Source organism: Artemia franciscana, chromosome 8 (genome assembly GCF_032884065.1).
Source record: "Artemia franciscana chromosome 8, ASM3288406v1, whole genome shotgun sequence".
NCBI lineage: Eukaryota > Metazoa > Arthropoda > Branchiopoda > Anostraca > Artemiidae > Artemia > Artemia franciscana.
The window spans coordinates 38,851,209-38,872,048 of record NC_088870.1 but is presented as its reverse complement, the minus strand read 5'-3'; the positions used below and the strand labels follow the sequence as shown (position 1 = coordinate 38,872,048).

Genomic DNA, 20,840 nt, shown 5'->3' with positions numbered 1-20,840 from the left:
TAATTATGTTAGTCAAACAGTTCGTGGTAACGAACTGTAGTAAGGAGCGACCCGGCTCAATAGTAAACGAAACTCTAAATAACGGAAATTTGATGCTAAAATATACATCAAAAGAATCGGATTTTCATGCTGATTTTAAATATATAAGTTTCATCAAATTTGGTCTTTGTCATCAAAAGTTAAGAGCCTGAGAAAATTTGTCTTATTTTAGAAAATAGGGGAAAACACCCCCTAAAAGTCACAGAATCTTAACGAAAATCACACCATCGCATTCAGCGTATCAGAGAACCCTATAGCACAATTTTCAAGCTCCTATCTACAAAAATGTGGAATTTCGTATTTTTTGCCAGAAGACAAATCACGGGTGCGTGTTTATTTGTTTGTTTGTTTGTTTTTTTTTTCCCCAGGGGTCATCGTATCGACCAAGTGGTCCTAGAATGTTGTCAGATGGCTCATTCTAACGGAAATGAAAAGTTCTAGTGTCCTTTTTAAGTGACCAAAAAAATTGGAGGGCACCTAGGCCCCCTCACACGCTCATTTTTTCTCCAAAGTCAACAGACCAAAATTTTGAGATAGCCATTTTGTTCCGCATAGTCAAAAACCATAATAACTATGTCTTTGGGAATGACTTACTCCCCCACAGTCCCTGGGGGAGGGGCTGCAAGTTACAAACTTCGACCAGTGTTTACATATAATAATGGTTATTGGGAAGTGTACAGTGGTTTTCAGGGTTTTCTTTTGGTTTTGGGGGTGGGGTTGAGGGGAGGGGGCTATGTGGGAGGATCTTTCCTTGGAGAAATATGTCATGGGGGAACAGAAATTCAATGAAAAGGGCGCAGGCTTTTCTAAAATTACTATAAAAAAAAACAATGAAAAAATAAACATGGAAAAATTCTTTCAATTGAAAGTAAGGAGTACCATTGAAACTTAAAACGAACAGAGATTATTACGCATATGAGGGGTTCTAAAAATACTTTAGCATAAAGAGCGAGGTATTTAGGAGGAGATAAATACCTTGCTCTTTATGCTATAGTATTTTTAGTAATTTCAACTATTTATTCTACGGCCTTTCTGATTCAGGGGTCATTCTTAAAGAATCGGCACAAAACTTACGATTTAGTGTACAGAGCGAGGTATTAACGGGGGTACAAACCCCCTCATATACATAATAAAAACTTAAGAATATAAAAGTTTGTTACGTAAGTTAATTCTTAAGTTACGTATATTTTTTACTAATAAAAAAATTCGTTAAAAATTAAAATTTATAGTTGCCTTTTTGTGTAACCGAAAAATTGCATGGAAACTAGGCCTCCTTCCCCATCCCATATTTCTCAAAATCGTCTGATCAGAACTAAGAGAAAGCCATTTAGCCAAAAAAGGAATTAAAATGTAAATTTCATTTTAATAATTTATGTGTGGAGAGCCAAAATTAAACATGCATTAATTCAAAAACGTTCAGAAATTACATAAAAAAAACTAGTTTTTCTAACTGAAAGTAAGGAGCGACATTAAAACTTAAAACGAACAGAAATTACTCCGTATATGAAATGGGTTGTCCCCTCCGCAATCCTTCGCTCTTTACGCTAAAGTTTGACTCTTTACCACCATTCTGCTTTTTAAAACAATTAAAATCTTTAGCATAAAGAGCGAGGGATTGCGGAGGGGACAACCCATTTCATATACGGAGTAATTTCTGTTCGTTTTAAGTTTTAATGTCGCTCCTTACTTTCAGTTAGAAAAACTAGTTTTTTTTATGTAATTCTTCCAAGGACTGTTCAAGACATATAGTTTTCCATAAAATGCAAATGAAGCAGTAGCCTTTAGACTTTTACCGTTTAGGGAGGGGATGGGGCAGTGGCGAAACTCTTTCTTATAGTGATTTTGTTCTCTAGGAATCGCGTTGTTATTGCTCCTGATTGAGGCTACATTATTATTGCTCCCGCTATATTATGATCATGACGTCAGGCCCCGCGCAGTGGTGGCTGCACAAAGCCCCGCTCACCATTAAGACCGCCTCTCCCTTTGATTGTTTTAATTTTAGTCTATTTGACTGTTTTAATTTTAGTTTTAAGAATAATATTTAAATTTTTATGGCACTTGGTATTAACCAAGTGACATATAGCGATCGCAAATTCTGTCGGTCTGTCTGTCCCGGTTTTACTAGTTTAGGCACTTCCAGATAAGCTAGGACGATGAAATTTGGCAGGCGTATCAGGGACCAGACCAGATAAAATTAGAAGTAATCATTTTCCCTATTCGACTATCTGCGGGGGGGGGGGGGGACGGTTAATTCGGAAAACTACAAAAAAGGAGGTATTTTTAACTTACGAACGGGTGACCAGATCTTAATTAAATTTGATATTTAAAAGGATATAGTTCATCATATCTGTTATTTTAAATCCGACTGGATCCGGTGACATTGGGAGGAGTTGGAGGGGGAAACCTAAAATCTTGGAAAACGCTTAGAGTGGAGGGATTGGGATGAAACTTAGTGGGAAAAATAAGCACAAGCTCTAGATACGGGATTGACACAACCGGAACGGATCTGCTCTCTTTGGGGAGTTGGGGGGGGGAAGGTTTAATTCTGAAAAATTAAAAACATCAGGTATTTTTAACTTACGAAGGAGTGATTGGATCTTAATGAAATTTCATATTTAGAAGGACCTCGCAACTCAGCTCTTTTATTTTAAATTCTGACCGGATTCAGTGTCATTTGGGGGAGTTGAGGGGGGGGACCAGAAATCTTGGAAAAGGCTTAGAGTGGAGAGATGAGGATGAAACTTGGTGGGAAGAATAAGCTCAAGTCCAAAATACGTGGCTGACACAACCAGACCGGATCTGATCTCTGGGGGAGCTGGGGGGGGGGGGTAATTCGGAAAAATTAGAAAAAATGAGGTATTTGTAACTTACGAACGGGTGATCAGATCTTAATGAAATTTGATATTTAGAAGAATCTTGTGCTTCAGAGCTCTTATTCAAAATTTCGACCAGATCTGGTGACATTGGGGTGATTTGGAGGGGGAAACCAGAAATCTTGTAAAACGTGAAAATTGAGGTATCTTTATCTTACGAATGGGTGATTTGATCTTAATGAAACTTGATAGACAGAAAGATTTTATGTCTCAGATGCTCCATTTTCAAATTGATTTGGAATCGGGGACATAGGGGGATTGGAGGGGGGAAACAGAAATCTTGGAAACCAGAAATCTTGGAAAACGCTTAGAGTGGAAAGATCGGGATGAAACTTTACGGGAAGAATAAGCACAAGTTCTAGATACGTGATTGACATAATTGGAATGGATCTGCTCTATTTTGTGGAGTTGGGGGGTCAGTGCTTTGGTGAGTTTGGTGCATCTGGACGTGCTAGGACGATGAAAATTGGTTGGCGTGTCAGGGAGCTGCACAAATTCATCCCGATTCGACCATTTCGGGGGCTTAAGGGAGAGGAAAAATTAGAAAAAATAAGGTATTTTTATTTTACGAGTGGGTGATCTGAGTTTAATGAATTTTGATATTTAGAAGGACCTCGTGTCTCAGAGCTCTTATTTTAAATCCCGACCGGCATTAAGCCTCTGATTTTTTTAAAGATCAATCTATTGATTCTTAGAATTTTGCTAGAGCTCATGCCATATGAGGTCTTGGCTCTTCCGGTCTCGTCACAAGTGCCATATGAGCTCTTAGCTCTTGTTAGTCTATTTTATTTAAACACACAATTATTTAATTGTGTGTTTTGCTGGTGACAACCCTTGGATATGTAGCCAAAAAATGCATTTAAAGTTTAAAAAATTTCTTTGACTTAGTTAAATTCCCCATTGGAAAGATAATGTGGTCTTCATCGTTATCTAGGTAACCGTTCCTTTTGGTGTTTGACACAGCAGATGGAATTGCTGCACGATAACATGTTTTACAATGAATATAGGAGCTAAGAATTGGAATTTTCAATGAGCTAGGAAATGGAATTTCCATGCTTTGGTTTATCCATTACTTATTTATTACTTATTTATTATTTATTATTTTTATTATTTATTATTACTTACTATTTATTTATTATTATTATTATTTACTTATTTATTATTTATTACTTATTTATTACTTATTTATGTTACGAAAATCTGTGTGTAAAGCTGGACTTTATAACCCTGAATTCTGTAACCCTAAAATTCTAAGGAAATTGGATTTTAATAAGTTAGCGGTATTCTTCATTTTTGAACACCAAATATTCCAAAAAACGTGTGAATTCATATCTCTGTAATATTAAACATATCTTCCTAAGAGGGTTTAAATATATAAGCAATTACTTAATAATATATAAACAAAATATATGAATAAAATGAAATGTACAAATAATACGTTCAAAAAAGGTAGATTGGACCCATGCTAAGAGTTAGGAAGAAGAATGGGGGTTGTTACTTCTTCAACCGGGTATTTGAATTCTACTCACTACACTGGAAAAGGCAGAGAAGATGAGAAAAGATGGAAAGGAAAAATTGGTAGAAAGAAGTACAGCCATAATTTTGAAAAATAATTTTTACATTTCTGTTTACTATTACTTGAGCAGTTTTAAAGACTACACATTTTCATGGGTATTTTTATTTGTTACTCTGTTTACCCATCGATTTTTTTTCTAAATCTACCAAAAACCGACCCTCAAAGGAGGGTTCTAAATTTCAGAGCTTATAGTTTCTGTATGCCAAATTGTGTTTTCAGCCAATTGCATTCTATTAAAACGGTCCTCAATTTTTCTTTTATTGCTTTAATATTAAAATTCTAGCATTTAATATTCATTTTAAATGTATTATTTAATTTAATTTATTATATTTACTTTAATGTTTAAATTACTGATAAAAGGACGAGAAATGTTGTCATTTATAGCATATTGCTAAGGTTTGTCTATGTTAATCAAAAGCAGAATAGAAAAAATAGTCCTTGAAACTAAAAAAAAAAAAAAAAAAAAAAAAAAAAAAAAAAAAAAAAAAAAACAAAAAAAAAAAAAAAAAAAACTGGACTTGTCTCGCTCCAGTTTAGAGCCTTTGAGCAAATTTTGTAACAAAGATCCTTCCCTTTCTTATCTATGTTTATTCGTTGCATAATCAATTATTTAATTAATTAGTAATCATTTTATAAGTTGCTTAAATGTGGGATTCTTCCTTGCACTCATCACAATTATTATACCAGTTTTGATTGAATTTTAAATTAATAAGCTGATCTCTTATTATTGACAGAAAATTAAAAAAAAAAAAAAAATAACCATTCAGATCTTTTTATTAGGGCTCGTCGATGCGGTTCGAAAGCTAGAACGTACAGATCGGATAGTTCAAGCACATGCAGTTCTAGAGAACCATCACCAAAGGAGTCACTCATCAGGTATTACTAGGGAAATGCCAAATTACAATCCATTATTGAGAATACTTTAAATTTCTGGCTAATTGGAATTGCATATGCTTGATTTCAGCATTCTTGTCGTGTTAGTGAGCGCTTTAATTTTGACCAGCTTTCTTTGGCTTTTTTGCAATATACATACCGTACTACAGTGATCTTCCTGCGATGTTTCTGTTCTTCTCTGTGATTTTACTCCTGTTTTGCAATTTTTTTTTCTGTTTTATGAACTTGATCTAAAATCTAAGGTCATCATACATCGGAATTTTATCATCTACCGATTTTATTTTGTTTCATATTTTTCAAGATTGTACTCGTAGCATGTTTATAGAAAATTATTGTTGAAGAAATTTAATACTTGAAAATGTAAGTATCGTCTATATGGTCATCTTGGTATCTTAATTGGTCTTAAATGGTGTAGTGGCTTGTCTTAATCAGCGTATAGCGGTAATAAGGATCCTTTATTTTAGAGCACTATCATTAATAGGGTGAATAGCGCTAATGACAATAAGGTGGGACATCATTCTATTTTCTTATTCATCTTAGTACTGGGTTGACGTTCGAAATGACTATTGTTTCAGAAGAAGGGGATGGTGTATTCAATTATAATCTTTTTTTTACTCACGCTCAATAAAGAGTCTAATAGAAGATGAGATGGCGTGGTCCTCCTAATCATCTTATATATGAATGTAGGTAGGGTCAAGTCTGCTCTCTGCAAATTGTGTGCATAAGCATCCTAGGTTGTAGAATCCTTATGACCCTTATTCCTTATTGCACCAATTAAAATGGTTTTACTCTTAAGAATGTCTCAGTAGTATTTCAAGCAACATATGAAGGTGCACCGATACTCCTCGGTGGCTCTGGTGTTAAGGTTTTCTCTCGCGTTTGCCTTTGCTCTGCTATCAGTTTCACTTTCTCTATTTTATGTTTTGTCAAGATTTCTCCTTTTTGTATTTGACTATATTTCTAAAAACTTATTGTTAAAAAAAATGATGCTTAAAAACTACAAGTATCATGCTCTTATTCTTCAGCCTCTGGTCCTCTTGTCCTATCATGCTCAGCCTCTGGAATGTTGCTTACCGTATTTCAGCCTTCAATTTTGTAACAACACATGAAATGTTCGGTTTTATAGCTAATAAACCTATAAAATAAACGCTGGGGACATTAAAAAAGACCAGTTTTAATCACGATTTATTTATCTCTTGATAAAGAAAATGTAACGTTTTGTATGTGTGTGTGTATGTGTCCAGGTGCATTAATTTGGGGATCGGATGGTTATTTTTGGCAGGGGATGTTTAACCCCCCTCCCACTAGATTTAGCCCGGTAGATCGCCCTCCTCCTTTATTTGAAAGAAAATATTTTTTTTGTAATTTCATTAAAAAATGCCCTATTTGGTATTTCCGTTAAAAATAACTCGTTCCCCCTCTCATATCTTGTAAAATACGTTTCCCCCTATATTTTCGTTAATTGGTGCTACTCGTTGCTTATGAGTCTCAGCGTTAAAAATGTGTCCAATTATATCTTATGATGTATTATTATTTATATTAGCGGGCATGATTATATAGATAGATAGATAGATAGATAAGTGTATTTTAAAGCCAAATATACAGTCATGAACACAGTACAATAACATAAACGAAAGGAATAAACGAAATGTAGTGGGAGAGAGGAATTTTTCACTCCCCCAAATACATATTAGGTATATTCATATCACAAAACCACGAATTTCGTTTAATTATTTCAATATGATGAATTTTTCAGGCCAGCATCATATTTTCATCACTGTACCCACGTTGTACCATGACAAAGCATAATTGAAATTAATCAGCTAAAATTGACAATGCTTTTTGTCTTCAGAAATTCAAATGTTAATAATCCGTTGATTCAAAAGATAATTTTACCTTCAAAGGAAATCTATATCTTATTAAGCTGTTTGGTGCCATCTATTTTTAGCTTATCATTTGCTGACTTTTCACCCACGTTTCTTTTTTTTTTAATTTGGCACCAGCTACTACCAAAAACTGCGTAACAGCACATGATGGTTTTTTCATTAAAAAGCGAACTCCCTCTTTTTCCTTAATTTGTTTTTTTGTAAACTTGCGCCTAACCAATTCAAACAATATGTATTTATTTTGAATGTTCTTGGTACTCCAAGAATCTGAAGCTCTACAAAGGGAATATTAATATCAAAGGGCTTTTGCTGGCAATTATAACAAAGGAAATAATTGGTTGTCCCAATTTTAAACGTCAGTCAACTCAATCACATCAATTAATTTACTTTTCAGCTTCATTGTCACAATTATGGAAGCCAGTTAACTTAATTAGAAGGTTTAACTAAAGATAAAGTCACAGGCACTATCACGATATCTAATGAGTAATCCACAATTTCTACAACTTGTTGAATTAGCGCCACCCTAAAAGCCAAAATAATTTTTTACTGCTTTGCCATGCCAATGTTGGGCACTTTTATGGTAGAAAGAAGCCAGAATTTGAACCCCCGCCCACCCTAGTTGACATAGCTTCAAGAAAAGCTAATGTCTTTCAATTGTTCGGTGAAATCGTTAAGAAACGGTGGTGAAAGTAGTTCAGACGTATCACGGTCGTTTCATAAACGTAACTCCTCAGCATTGTTATTTTGAACCGGTGCGCTTGCGCACTATCAAGCGCATGCGCATGTATTATGGGTATTAAAAACTGTACCATCCTTCTCAAATTTGAACCAACAGTAACGCAGAAATGGCTTTGGTTTGATGAAAGTGATCGCATGAAATCACTTTAAACTAGTCAGAGGCGGTTTCCGCAAGCATAAAGCTATTGAAACAGAAGATAGTATTGTATGCTTTTAGTCACAGCGTCACTGACAGTCAATAAAACCAAAAATCTTTCCAGAATAAAATGAGGATTCCTTGAAGCGGTTGGTTCAAATTTGAGACAGATGATTTTAAATTCGAGACAGACGGTTAGAATTTAAGACAGAGGGCCAAAATAGCAACACTAGGGGGGGGGATACAGAACGGTGGACAACGTTAGTAACTCTTTATGTAAAGTTCAGGAACTTTACTATGATTGTTGATTATTACGAAAATTATAATGATTAATACGGTAATTTTTATTGCTATCACATCAGTATCAGAAAATTTTATGTTTCAGACAGATGATTTTAAATTCGAGACAGACGATTAGAATTTCAGACAGAGGGCCAAAATAGCAACACTAGGGGGGGGGGATAAAGAATGGTGGATAACGTTAGTAACTCTTTATGTAAAGTTCAGGAACTTTACTATGATTGTTGATTATTACGAAAATTATAATGATTAATACGGTAATTTTTATTGCTATCACATCAGTATCAGAAAATTTTATGTTTCAGACAGATGATTTCAAATTCAAGACAGACGGTTAGAATATAAGACAGAGGGCCAAAATAGCAACACTAAGGGGAGAGGGATAAAGAATGGTGGACAGCGTTAGTAACTCTTTATGCAAAGTTCAGGAACTTTACTATCATTGTTGATTATTACGAAAATTATAATGATTAATGCGTAATTTTTATTGCTATCACATCAGTATCAGAACATTTTATGATTTAAGGAGACAAAAGGCTACAAAGGATTACGGTAATTATTGTTAGTATCACATCTATATAAGAGTCTTCTGTCATTTAAGGAGACAAAGCACTACAGAGGAAATATTAATCGCCAGAGGTTTTCGTCGACAATCAACAACAGAGGAAATGCTTCGTTGCCGCAATTTCAGACGTCAATCAACTCAATCAGAAGAGCTGTCTAAGACTAAAGGTCGTAGAGACTCAGCAGCACAAATTACAGACGGCACGATTGCTACAATGACTGCTGAGACGTCTACCTCCTTTTATGACACTTCAACTCAAACTGGTAAGAGAATTTTATGCTGACTTGTGAGTGCTCCTTAACCAATCAATTTGTAAAAATCACAGAAAGAACAATGTAATTACATCACCGGTACTCACAAGGCTCCTTTGTCTAGTAATACACAAGGGGATGTGACCAGTGACGTCAATTAGTGAAAATATAGAAGGGGGCAAATTGTATTTCTCAAAATTTGGGATGGAGGCAGTTTTATTATTTTTTTCTCTACATTTTTTCAATAAAAATACTAAAAAGGGTATCTTTCAATGAACATACCCAAAAAAGGGTAGTTTTTAAAATCTATGTGGGTAATCTATGTGGGTAAATTTGTTTTGTTTTTTCCCAGGGGTGATTGCATCGACCCAGTAGTCCGAGAATGTCGCAAGAGGGCTCATTCTAACAGAAATTAAAAGTTATAGTGCCCTGCTTAAGTGACGAAAAAATTGGAGGGCACCTAGGCTCCCTCCCACGCTCATTTTTTCCCAAAGTCACCGTATCAGAATTTTGAGATATCCATTTTATTCAGCATAGTCGAAAAACCCAATAACTATGTCTTTGGGGACGACATAATCCCCCACATTCCCCGTGGGAGGGGCTGCAAGCTACAAACTTTGAGACCAGAGTTTACATATAGTAATGGTTATTGGGAAGCGTACAGACGCTTTCAGGGGGACTTTTTGGTTAAGGGGAGGGGTTGAGGGGAGGGGCTTATGCGGGGGAACTTTCTATGGAGGAATTTGTCATGGGTGAAGAGAATTTACATGAAGGGGGTTCAGGATTTTTAATATTTTTAAAAAATAATGAAAAAATAAATATGAAAAAGTTTTTTCAACTGAAAGTAAGGAGCATCATTAAAACTTAAAACAAAAAGAAATTATTGCGCATATGAGGGGGTCACCTCCACCTAATACCTTGCTCTTTACGCTAAAGTAATTTTACTAATTTCAACTATTTATTCTACAGCTTTTGTGATTATGGGGTCATTCTTGAGGAATTAGGACAAAATTTAAGCTTTAGTGTAAAGAGTTAGGTATTGACGAGGGGCGTACCTCTCATATACGTAATAAAAGAATTCGAATATGGAAGTTTGTTACGTAAGTTAATTCGTAAGTTACATATATTTTTACTAATAAAAACGTTCGTAAAAAATTAGAAGTTATAGTTGCCTTTTCAAGTAACCTAAGTAACCAAAAATTTGAGGGTAACTAGGCCTACTCCCTTGCTCCTTTTTTCTCAAAATTGTCCGATTAAAACTATGAGAAAGCCATTTAGCCAAAAAAACAAATTAACATGCAAATTTTGTTTTAATTATTCATGTGCGGAGAGCCAAAATCAAAACTGCATTAATTCAAAAACGTTCAGAAATTAAATAAAATAAACAAATATTTTAACTGAAAGTAAGGAGCGACATTAAAATTTAAAACGAACAGAAATTACTCCGTATATGAAAGGGGCTGTTCCCTCCTCAACGCCTCGCTCTTTACGCTAAGGTTTTTTGCTGTTTTAAAAAGTAGATCTGAGAGAAAGAGTCAAATTTTAGCGTAAAGAGCGAGGCGTTGAGGAGGGAGCAGTTGAGGGAGGGAATTTCGTTCAGCTTTGTGCTTAATCAAATTGTTTTTTTAAACTTAGTTTTGAAGACATAGGTTTAACTAAAACTTAGCTTTAAATATTTTTTTTTAAAGTTGTAGTTATTGAGAGGAGTGTTGGTTTATTTTTTTTAAGGTTTTTGAATTGTTGTAATCCCTTGTCAAAAATTTCGAATCATCATTTGTAATAATTGTAAATTCTGTTTTTTTGGGCCTTCCTACTGACATTATGTAACTGGTTATGTTCAAACCTGTAAGCTTAATTACGTAGCGAGTGGATCTTACAAAAAAAGCGAACTAATTTTAAAATTTTCTGGCATTTATGTAATTTGAATTAAAACATTAAAATTATTGCTCAGGCACCGTAAATATTTTTGCAGTTTATGTAATAACCTTAGTGATTCTGGTAAAATTCTAGTTAATTGACTTCTTGCTATCTCAGAAAGGGTTTAGGTTAGGCAAGTGAAACTTTCAGGGATGAATCTACAGACTAAAGTATGTCCCGGGAAGGTATTTTGAAGCAACTACCTCGACTCCCTCTCCCTCTAGAGGGTCCTGACCTTTGATGACCTTTAAAAATATGTATGTTATAAAAGTGAAACCTTGCAAAATAGATCTTCTGCTTAATTGAAGTACAACAAAATTATTTTCAGCTTCATAACTTTGCTCGAATTCCATTTTATAAGGTTTTAAAGATATGCAAATACATTTCCTAAATTTTCAAAAAAAACATTGATATGGCTCAAAATTCTACTCAAATAACAGGAATTGCATTTTCAGAACCAAAGGCAGAGAAAAAGCAACTAGTAACTGAAAATTAAGGTAAAATGTTGTTTGTCAAAAATTCAATAGGTATAGAACTGTCATCTAGGCAAATTTCAGGGCTCACTAGAGGGAGAAGGAATAGAGGTGGGTACTTTAAAATACCTTCCCGGGACATACTTTAGCCTGTAGATCCATCCCTGAAAGTTTCATTTTCCTAACCTAAACTCTTTCCGAGATGGCAAGAAGTCAATTAACTAGAATTTTACCGCGATTCTGAGCTGAATTTGAAAAATTTTCTACTTTTTTCATGTCTTAAAAAGACATTGCTTATACTTTTAAGAAAAGAAATTCGGTAATAATGTTTTTCTAACAATGATTTCTACTAAGCTTCAAACTTTTGGTTTTCTTTTTTAAGATTTTTGAATTGTTGTAATCCCTTGTTAAAATATATATAAATATTTTTGCAATTATCAGTTTTTTGCTCTTTGCGTAATTTAATGTATTTTGATACTGTGCTATTCAAAGATATTTGATTAATACCACAAGTCCGATTTGTAACAACGATTTCTGCTAAGCTTCAAACTTTTTGAATTGTTGTAATCCCTTGTCAAAATAAATGCAAATATAAACTTCTCCATCCATGAAAATCGTGAATTTTTCCACATAAGCGTGACAACATCATTGGAATACTGATGTATATAGAAATAACGTCACTCACATATTTTTTTTCTAAATTAAGGCTTTTAACAAATTTTCTCAAACTTTTGACCTATATAGATCGTTTTTTTTTAGGCCAGAATACCTCAGTATGCCAATTTTCCCGAAAAAATATGGAGCCGTTTTCGAGAAAAAAAGACATGCATAAATAAATAAATATACAATTATTTCTCGTTTATAATGAAAATAAAATGAAAAACATCCTAACTTGACGTCATAATAACAAGTGTGCCAGAGCCAGAGATAATAAAAAGGCCAGCAGAAGGCCAAAAGGCCAGCTTTTGTAGGCGACGAAAAGCCAGCTTTTTGTTCAATTTAATTATTAATTATAGTGGTTGAATTTAACTGTTTTTGCAGAGGATTCAAGTGTATACGACAACAATTTCTATCACGAAGAATGTTTAAGATGTAACTCGTGTGGTGTAAATTTAACTGGGCCTAGTCAGAAACGGGCACGGAGATTTAAAAATCAAATATTCTGTGATCTTCATTTTGCTGATGTAGCGTTAATGGAATGTTCTGACTTTATGCAACAGCTACGATCCTTCAAGCCTCAGTCTTTAGGATGTGCTGTTGCTCGCCGCAAGTCATCAACAACACTCATTTTTCCTCTCCCACCGCAGGCCTGCTCAGGTAACTCGCCTATTTCTTTTTTTTTGCTATACGTGATTGCTTCGCTGTGATTGCTGTGATTGCTTACCTAAGGCTAGGTCCCGAAAGGGAGGTAAATTTTGCTTCGGCAGCTGGGTTTCGTGTTGCCCAATGAAGAAAATTATGTCTTATGTCTTAGTACTTGGGAGGGTGTAAAGAGGGAGGATTTGAATAGATTGGGATGGAGGATGAGCGTGTGTAGGTGTGTTGGCCTCAGGCGGCTTCGTGCTGCGGTGAGATGTTAGTAGTAGCAGTAGTAGTAGTAGTTCGTGTGGATGAATACTTGGTTAGCTTCTGTTTCGGTTAAAAAAAATCGTTTCTTGATCCGTCAAAATTGTGTTAGAAATACAAGTTCCATGCTTCTTGATGATTCACTGATAAAAATATACTGTTATTTTTCTTAGAAAGGTGTTCAAGGAAGTCTTTTTTTTTTAATTTCATAGGTACATTACGGATATTTTCACGTCTAATTAGAAATATCTGCCGGGATTCATTTAATGATCATGCTTGGACATTTACACTTGACAAAATCTACTGTTTCAGGTAGGCTGAAACGCTCAGTTCATAAATGCCGTAAAATCAGTTTCCTAGCCTGTAGAACAGCTGTTTGGTTTGGAAATATTACTACTGCCTTTTTTTCATCTAGAAATAAAGGTATAACTGACCTTTTTCCCTTGTTTGTTTTTCTTACTTCCATTTGAATCTTTTCTTCTATGACAGGTGCCATTCTGATTTTTAACAATTTCATAGCATGAAAATTCACCATTATTCCATGGATGTTTTTACTGTAGAAACACTGCACCGTTGTATCAGTGGCCGTTTCACCGCTTTGTTTAGACTTACTAGACGAGTGACATGCTTTTTGATTATTGCAAGCTCTCACTGCGACAGCTGCACACCCTTTTATGCTTAGAAATGTGTTTCTAACAAAATCACTTCTTCCCTGAATAAAATAAGGGTCGTATCTACAACTATCTATTCAACAATTTATTAAATTTTAACTAGGCAATTGAATTATTTAGGGCAATGTTTCAACTACTTTTTCTCAGAAAACTGTTGAAAAATGCTTTAGGTTCTTGTGGAACCAGTGAATAATGGAGACTGTTAATGGGGAGACGAGATACTTGGGATGAGTATATAGTACTAATGAATTATGGAAACTGCTAATGGGAAACCGAAGATGCTTGGGATGCTAATGGGAACCCCTGCTTGGAATGAATTCTAACAAATTTCAAGGGGTGGGGTACTTTCTCTAATTAAGAGTGCAATAAATAATGACGAAGACCACACTGCCTTTCCATAATACAGCAACAAAAGAGAGAATAATGAGGACTTTTTTCCCAAGACAGCGAACCAACAAAACCTATTTGAATATTTCAGCCCTATATCTAAGGGCCGTCTTCAGCAAAGAAATTAAAAAACAATAAAACACTTACAATAAAAGTTCTCAGTTAAAAATCCATTTTTTTTTAAAATAGCCTTGGCATCATTACTTCTTAACGAAAAGTTCAGCCAAGACTGTGTGATAAAAGCTAACATTTTACAAGCTAAAAAGGTTCATTCATTTCACTAACTGTATTTATTACAAATTGGAATAATTTCTTATTGCGATATTTGCCTTCTCTACAGCTAATCTGATAGTTCTTTTGGGATTGGGCTTGTTTTTGTTCGTTCCTATTTTGTTTTATTTTGAAATAGATTATTTTCTATAATTAATTTTGTGTACATAGGGTTGAGTGTGTATTCACCCAAGTCTCTATTTAGGGATGTATTATTATTTAAGTTTCGTTTGATTTCGATTTCTAATCGTTTGAATTCTAATTAGCAATGACCTAGGAATCAAACGAATGGTCCGCGAGGCAATCGAAATCAAACGAAACTTAAATAATAATAATACATTATTTCAATATGCCGAAATGTTCAAATAGGTTTTGTTGGTTCACTGTCTTGGGAAAAAAGTCCTCATTACTCTCTCTTTTGTTGTTGTAAGAGTGCAATATTCTAATATGATTTGAAATCTACTTGATTCTTTTTTCAGGGGGGGGGGATAGGAAATACTCTAACCACGAATTTTAAGGGATGGGATGCTTTCTCTAATTAAGAGTGTAAAATTCTAATATGATTTGAAATCTACTTGGTTCTTTTTTAAGGGGGGATAGGAAATACTCTAACCACGAATTTCAAGGGGTGGGGTGCTTTATCTAATTAAGATTGCAATATTTTAATATGATTTGAAATCTACTTAGTTCTTTTTTTCAGGAGAGGGGGATAGGAAATACTTTAAACACGAATTTTAAGGGGCGGGGTGCTTTCTCTAATTATGAGTGCAATATTCTAATATGATTTGAAATCTACATGGTTCTTTTTTCATGGGGGTGCTTTCTATAATTAAGAGTACAATATTGTAATATGATTTGAAATCTACTTAGTTCTTTTTTCAGGGGGGATAGGAACAACTCTATTCACGAAATTTAAGGGTTGGTTTTTTTTCTCTATTTAAGAGTGCAATATTCTAATATGACTTGAAATCTACTTAGTTCTTTTTTCAGGTGGGATAGGAAATAGTCTAACCACGAATTTTAAGGGGTGGGTTGCTTTCTCTAATTAAGAATGCATTATTCTAATATGATTTGAAATCTACTTAGTTCTTTTTTAGGGGAGATAGGAAATACTCTAACCACGAATTTTAAGGGGTGGGGTGCTTGCTTTAATTAAGATTGCAATATTCTAATACGAGTTGAAATTTAATTAGTCCTTTTAATTAGTCCTTGGGGGATATGACATAATCTAACCACCGGGGGCGAATCTTGTTTTTTTTTGTGGAAGGGGGATATAAAGAATGTGTCGACAAAATATTTCCTTGTGCCGTCAAATGCGGACACATGGGCTAAATTAAGACACCCGAAGTTCCAAGGCGTTGGCACTGAGAGCTGACGCGTTGGAACTTGGGGAGGGGAGTGAGTACACGTTTAGCTGTGCCCCTTCCAACGACACCATTGAATAAGGATGGCTCAGTTCATAATGTTTATCTTTAACGTATGAAGTGCTGCTTTGGTTAACGTTTGACGTTTCCTCTAGTTATATAAAAACTAATTAAACACTTATAACACAGTATAATTAAAAATTTACCAGGTTCTTTTGACGAGGCGGGGGAGGGTAGAACATAATATGGTAACATCACTCCTGAAATGGCTCATTATATGATATTATTTAGTATTTATCAATATTAAAAACCATTATGGGCCATGGTTAATACAACAACATAAAATTGAACAACGGGAAGTGAAGTTAAAACCAAAAAAGTTGAAACATTTAATAGACTATTTACAACACAACTAAAACACTTAAGAGTTTTTCTTGGGGTGGGATTGTTGGGATGGAACATACTCTAGCGGCATCACTGAATATTTTTGCTCTGTTTGTTAAGTGGTGAACAATGAGATTCAAACTGTTAATGAAAAGAATTCACTCATTAAGTGTTTTGAGGTTACCCTAATGACCCCCTGCCGCTTTTTTCCTATTCAAAATATAAAATAGTAGAGCCGAAATCATGTTAGTTGAATCCTGAATCCAGTGCAATTAAGTAATAAAACGTATCCAATTACCTACTGGTTTTAGGAAAAAATAAACAGGGGTGTAATTTGGGGGGTAGGCAGTTGCCCCCCCAATAATGTGGAGAAAAATTATTATATATCCCATGCCCCTTTACTCTCTGGATATGGACCCCTCTTGCCCCCTTTCCCCAATAAAATGCTGGAGATTCGGCCCTGAGTATAAATTATGCTTTTATTCCTTAAGCAGCTGAAATTAAACTATTTCTACTACTACTGACAACTCACTGCAGCACCAAGTAACTTGATGCCAACACATCTACGCACACTACTCCTCTATGATAATATATCAAAAGCCTCCCTCTTTACAACCTCCCAAGAAGTTTCAGTTTCCTTTAAATACTTCCTTAAGAATTAACAGCTTTTTTTCTATTAAGTTTTACCTAAGGATAACGAGCAAATGCACCAACCACCAGCAGAACTGTTCCTAGTGGAGAGGGGGCAACCAGGTCAGCCGCCTCGGGTGCTGTAGCTAAAGGAGGGGGTGGCTGGTGTATTTCCCTCTTTGACCAAAAGTGTCACTTTGATTTTTTGCTAATATTTGAATCAGAGGGGGTGCTGTCATGAATTTTTCTCCAGGCACCACCAACCCTAGGAACGATTGTGACCATCAGCAGTCAAATATTTTAAGTCTAAACATCCTAAATATTCAAAATTCTAATATTCTAACATTATAGAAAAATAACCGGGGATTTATATTCACTATCAACCATCATCAACCCAGAAAAAAATAGAACTAAGATAAAAATGAAATAATCAATTGAAGAGAACCAAAATAATATCAAAGAAAATAGTGTGGCTCAAATTTTCCTTAACTCTGCACAACACAAAATTAACAAGCATTGGGCCAATCTCATTGATTTATATAAGTTCTTTCATTACCGTTAGACGCTGTTCGTGGGTTGTTGAGCGCAAAAGAACAAACATTAATCACAGTTTATGGGCTAACAAAATATTTTTCTACTATTTTTAGAGGAAACTGGGCAAATTTTAAAAGTTTATCAGACACCACTTGATTCAAAGTTTCGATCCATTGCATCAATTCATGTTCTTCTTTCCGGCTATTAACAAATATAAGATACTTAAAAAAAAATCATTTTGTCTTCTAAGATTATTAGAATCATACAAATTTTCTCCATGTTTCTTGAATTTCAAGAATGTTTACTTAATATGGCCAAGAATTTTAACTGCAAAATTTAAACTCTCCGACTAAACTCTTGAAGTTCTTGGCACTAGAAATACATAGAGAGCCGTTTAATGGCCCATTTTAAAGGAAATTGCAACATCTAGTGCCTTTTGTAATACAAAAAAAAAACAGTTTTTAAATTAGAATCAATCTTTGTTAAAAACAGCATATCCATGTTAAAATCTCCATTTTTTCGTGAGTTAAAAAGAAAAAGTATAAGCCTACACCCAAATCTACACATAAATCTATACTTTAGTTCTTGAGCTAACCACTTGATATTATTTAAACCTCCATTTCTTTGAATGTTAAAAAGCAAAAGTATAAGGCTTCACCCGATATACACCTAAACTTACACTTACGGTCTTGAGCTAACCTCTTGAAACTCTCTAAAATATCCATTTCTTCGAGTTTTAAAAAGCAAAAGTATAAATGTACACTTACCTATAATTCAGAAATAGATTAAAAACAAAAAGCAAACGAAAGCATAAAGAAATGAAAAGGATATAAGCAAAGATTCTTGAGCCAATAGTTTTCAGAATATTTTCTTAATTAAGCGAACATTGGACTTAAAAAAATTGATAAAAAAAGCCTTCACACTATATTTCACTTCACATTTTTTTATGCTTCACACTTCTCACCCGATAATTATTTGTTTGGTAGTTCAGAAGCGATGCACTAAAAAAGATAACACTCTCTACCAAGTTCCGTTCAGTAATTCCATGCTCACGAATAATTTACGAAGTATATAGAGCATATCTGACATATTTCCTCAAAAAATTATTTGGGTGTGTGCTTCTTTTTTTTGTTGAGGTGTTTTTTTCAAGGAGGGATTTCTATCTGTTCCGGGAATCGAGAGCAACTGTATGAAATTATCTACTTTTGCTAATACATTTGCTATTAACAGCGGGCTTTGTTGTTGAATATGAGCTGAATTTCTCTTGGGAAACTATAATTGGGAATAGAATCTTGGGCAATTCCAGGTATGCCAATTCATGAAAATGTATGCCGGGGGGGGGGATTGATTTTTGTTTCACTTGTATTTGAGGTGCTGAAGTAAATTAAAAAATACAGCCTCTGCAGGGTTTTTATCAGTAGCATCAATTCACGGCAATTTCGGAGGGAGGGGAAATGTATTTTTCAAAAAAAGAGGGAAAAGACGCTTTTCGATAAAAATACCCCCCCCCCAACCGAAACATGATTTAAAAAAAAATAAAGGATGCCAAAAATTTATCGGGTGCATTTACCCCGCTGCCCTTCTCCCAAAAATTGATGGCACTGGTTTTCATTTTGCTAAATAAGCCAGATTATGGACCATGATCATTGAAATAGATAGATAGATAGATAGATAAGTGTATTTCAAAAACCCGTGGGCCATATACACACAAAATATAAATAAATAACAAACAAGCAAGGAAATAAGCAATGAAAAAACGGAAGTAAACAACTGATATTCCTCATAAAAAGGTCTTTACAATTCAATATGAGACTTATGTGCTCAGGGTCACTGAGTTTACCAAAAAGTATGGCTCATCTATATCTTATTTAAACTTAAATTGATTATATCACACTTATTCTTCAAACTGTAGCGTTAAATGTCAATGACAACAAACCACTCCATATATCAGCTTGATGAATAGGATCTTGATACCAGTATCCCACAATGCCATCATACCCACTGTTTCTAATTTGATCATACACATGACCCGTAACACCGGATCTTCTGACAGAGCCATGATAAAATTGAATCACTGTGGGCTTTGTGAAGTTATAATATCTCTTTGGCCATCTTAAAGTGCTGACTTCACTGTAAACGCCTGTATCCGTTGCTTCATGTATTGTGTAAAAGTCCAATATCCCTTTTGTTCGATTTCCTGCTCGAAGTAAACACTCATCTTTATATAAATTTACTGCATTTCTAATGTCAGAATTGGAAGCAATGCTCTCACTTGTAGTTGTCACAAGAGCGGATTCATCTGTTTTATGAATAGCATCAGCCATTTTATTTATTGTTCTAAGGTACTTTTCAATAGTAAGACCCTCAGATGCCTGCTGGTATACAGCCCCTTGATATATTGTATTTATCTGGTGGATAATGCTTCCAGATAAGCAGGGGTTCTTTGACCGGCTTCGCTCATAGTCTAATGCCCAATCTTGGCGCCAAAATAAGTTGTAGCTATGGAAGGCAGCATGGTCTCTAATGTATCTTACAAGTGGTATGAGCGCATTCTCTATAAACACATTTACTCTGCGTTCGTTTGCAAGAAACGAAGTAAGTTCATGGGCATATTCAGTGTTTAAAAATAGTTGTAGTTGTACTGTCATATTATACTCTGTGGCAAAGTTCAAAAAGGTTAAGAAATTGCGTGCAATTTCTTTTGATGCACTTCTAAGAGACGACGGATTTCCTGAAGTGAGCAATCCAATACTTGAATATGAGTCAAAACCAGACCAAACTGACAAAAAATTACCACCGTACTCTTTCACTCCAAGCAATTGCTCCTGAAATCTAGATAACACCTCACGGAACCCAATATCATTAAATTGTGCCACGGTAATATCATGAGCCATAGTCATAGCACCTGCAACAAAATGTCCTTTTCCGAAAGCACAGAATCCATTGTCTATTACAAGAACAGTTGACTTTCCATTGCATTTTACACTTCCTTCCCAGTCACGCAAATCCTTACGCAGTGCACTTAATAACTCTGAATGTTTTTGCTCAAAAATTTCTAGATTTATTATTAGCTCCTGAAGGTTTTTTGAAGTATTTCTGCGTGATTCAGAGGTTTCCTGTAATAAGAATATCGTTTTTCGTCGAGCAATAGCGTTAAGAATGTCACTTTGTATATGCTGAATACGAAGGTATAATTCTGTAACTCTTTGACTTATAGCTGTTGCTGGTAAGTCTAACCTCTCTGGAGGTATTTCTGTTGACTGAGATGTTGTTAAATCATACGCTGCTGGAAGCTCTGTGGTGGTTGACCTCTTTCTACGTCTTTTCACAGGCTTCACGGTAGAGCTTATTTCAGACAAAGCGAACGCAAACAGAATCACTTTTGT

General features: G+C 34.8%; 1 protein-coding gene across 2 annotated transcripts in view; it reads left to right on the top strand.

The window, feature by feature from the left end:
* LOC136030399 (uncharacterized) overlaps window positions 1–20,840 on the top strand; it is a 224,900-nt gene that overhangs the window by 116,752 nt on the left and 87,308 nt on the right. Inside the window, exons 10-12 of one of the 2 annotated variants that reach the window (XM_065709344.1) lie at window positions 5,269–5,364; window positions 9,044–9,270; window positions 12,690–12,965. In XM_065709344.1, coding sequence (XP_065565416.1) covers window positions 5,269–5,364; window positions 9,044–9,270; window positions 12,690–12,965 — 599 coding nt within the window. The remainder of the gene's footprint in view (window positions 1–5,268; window positions 5,365–9,043; window positions 9,271–12,689; window positions 12,966–20,840) is intronic. The other variant, XM_065709345.1, reaches the window with a different exon arrangement.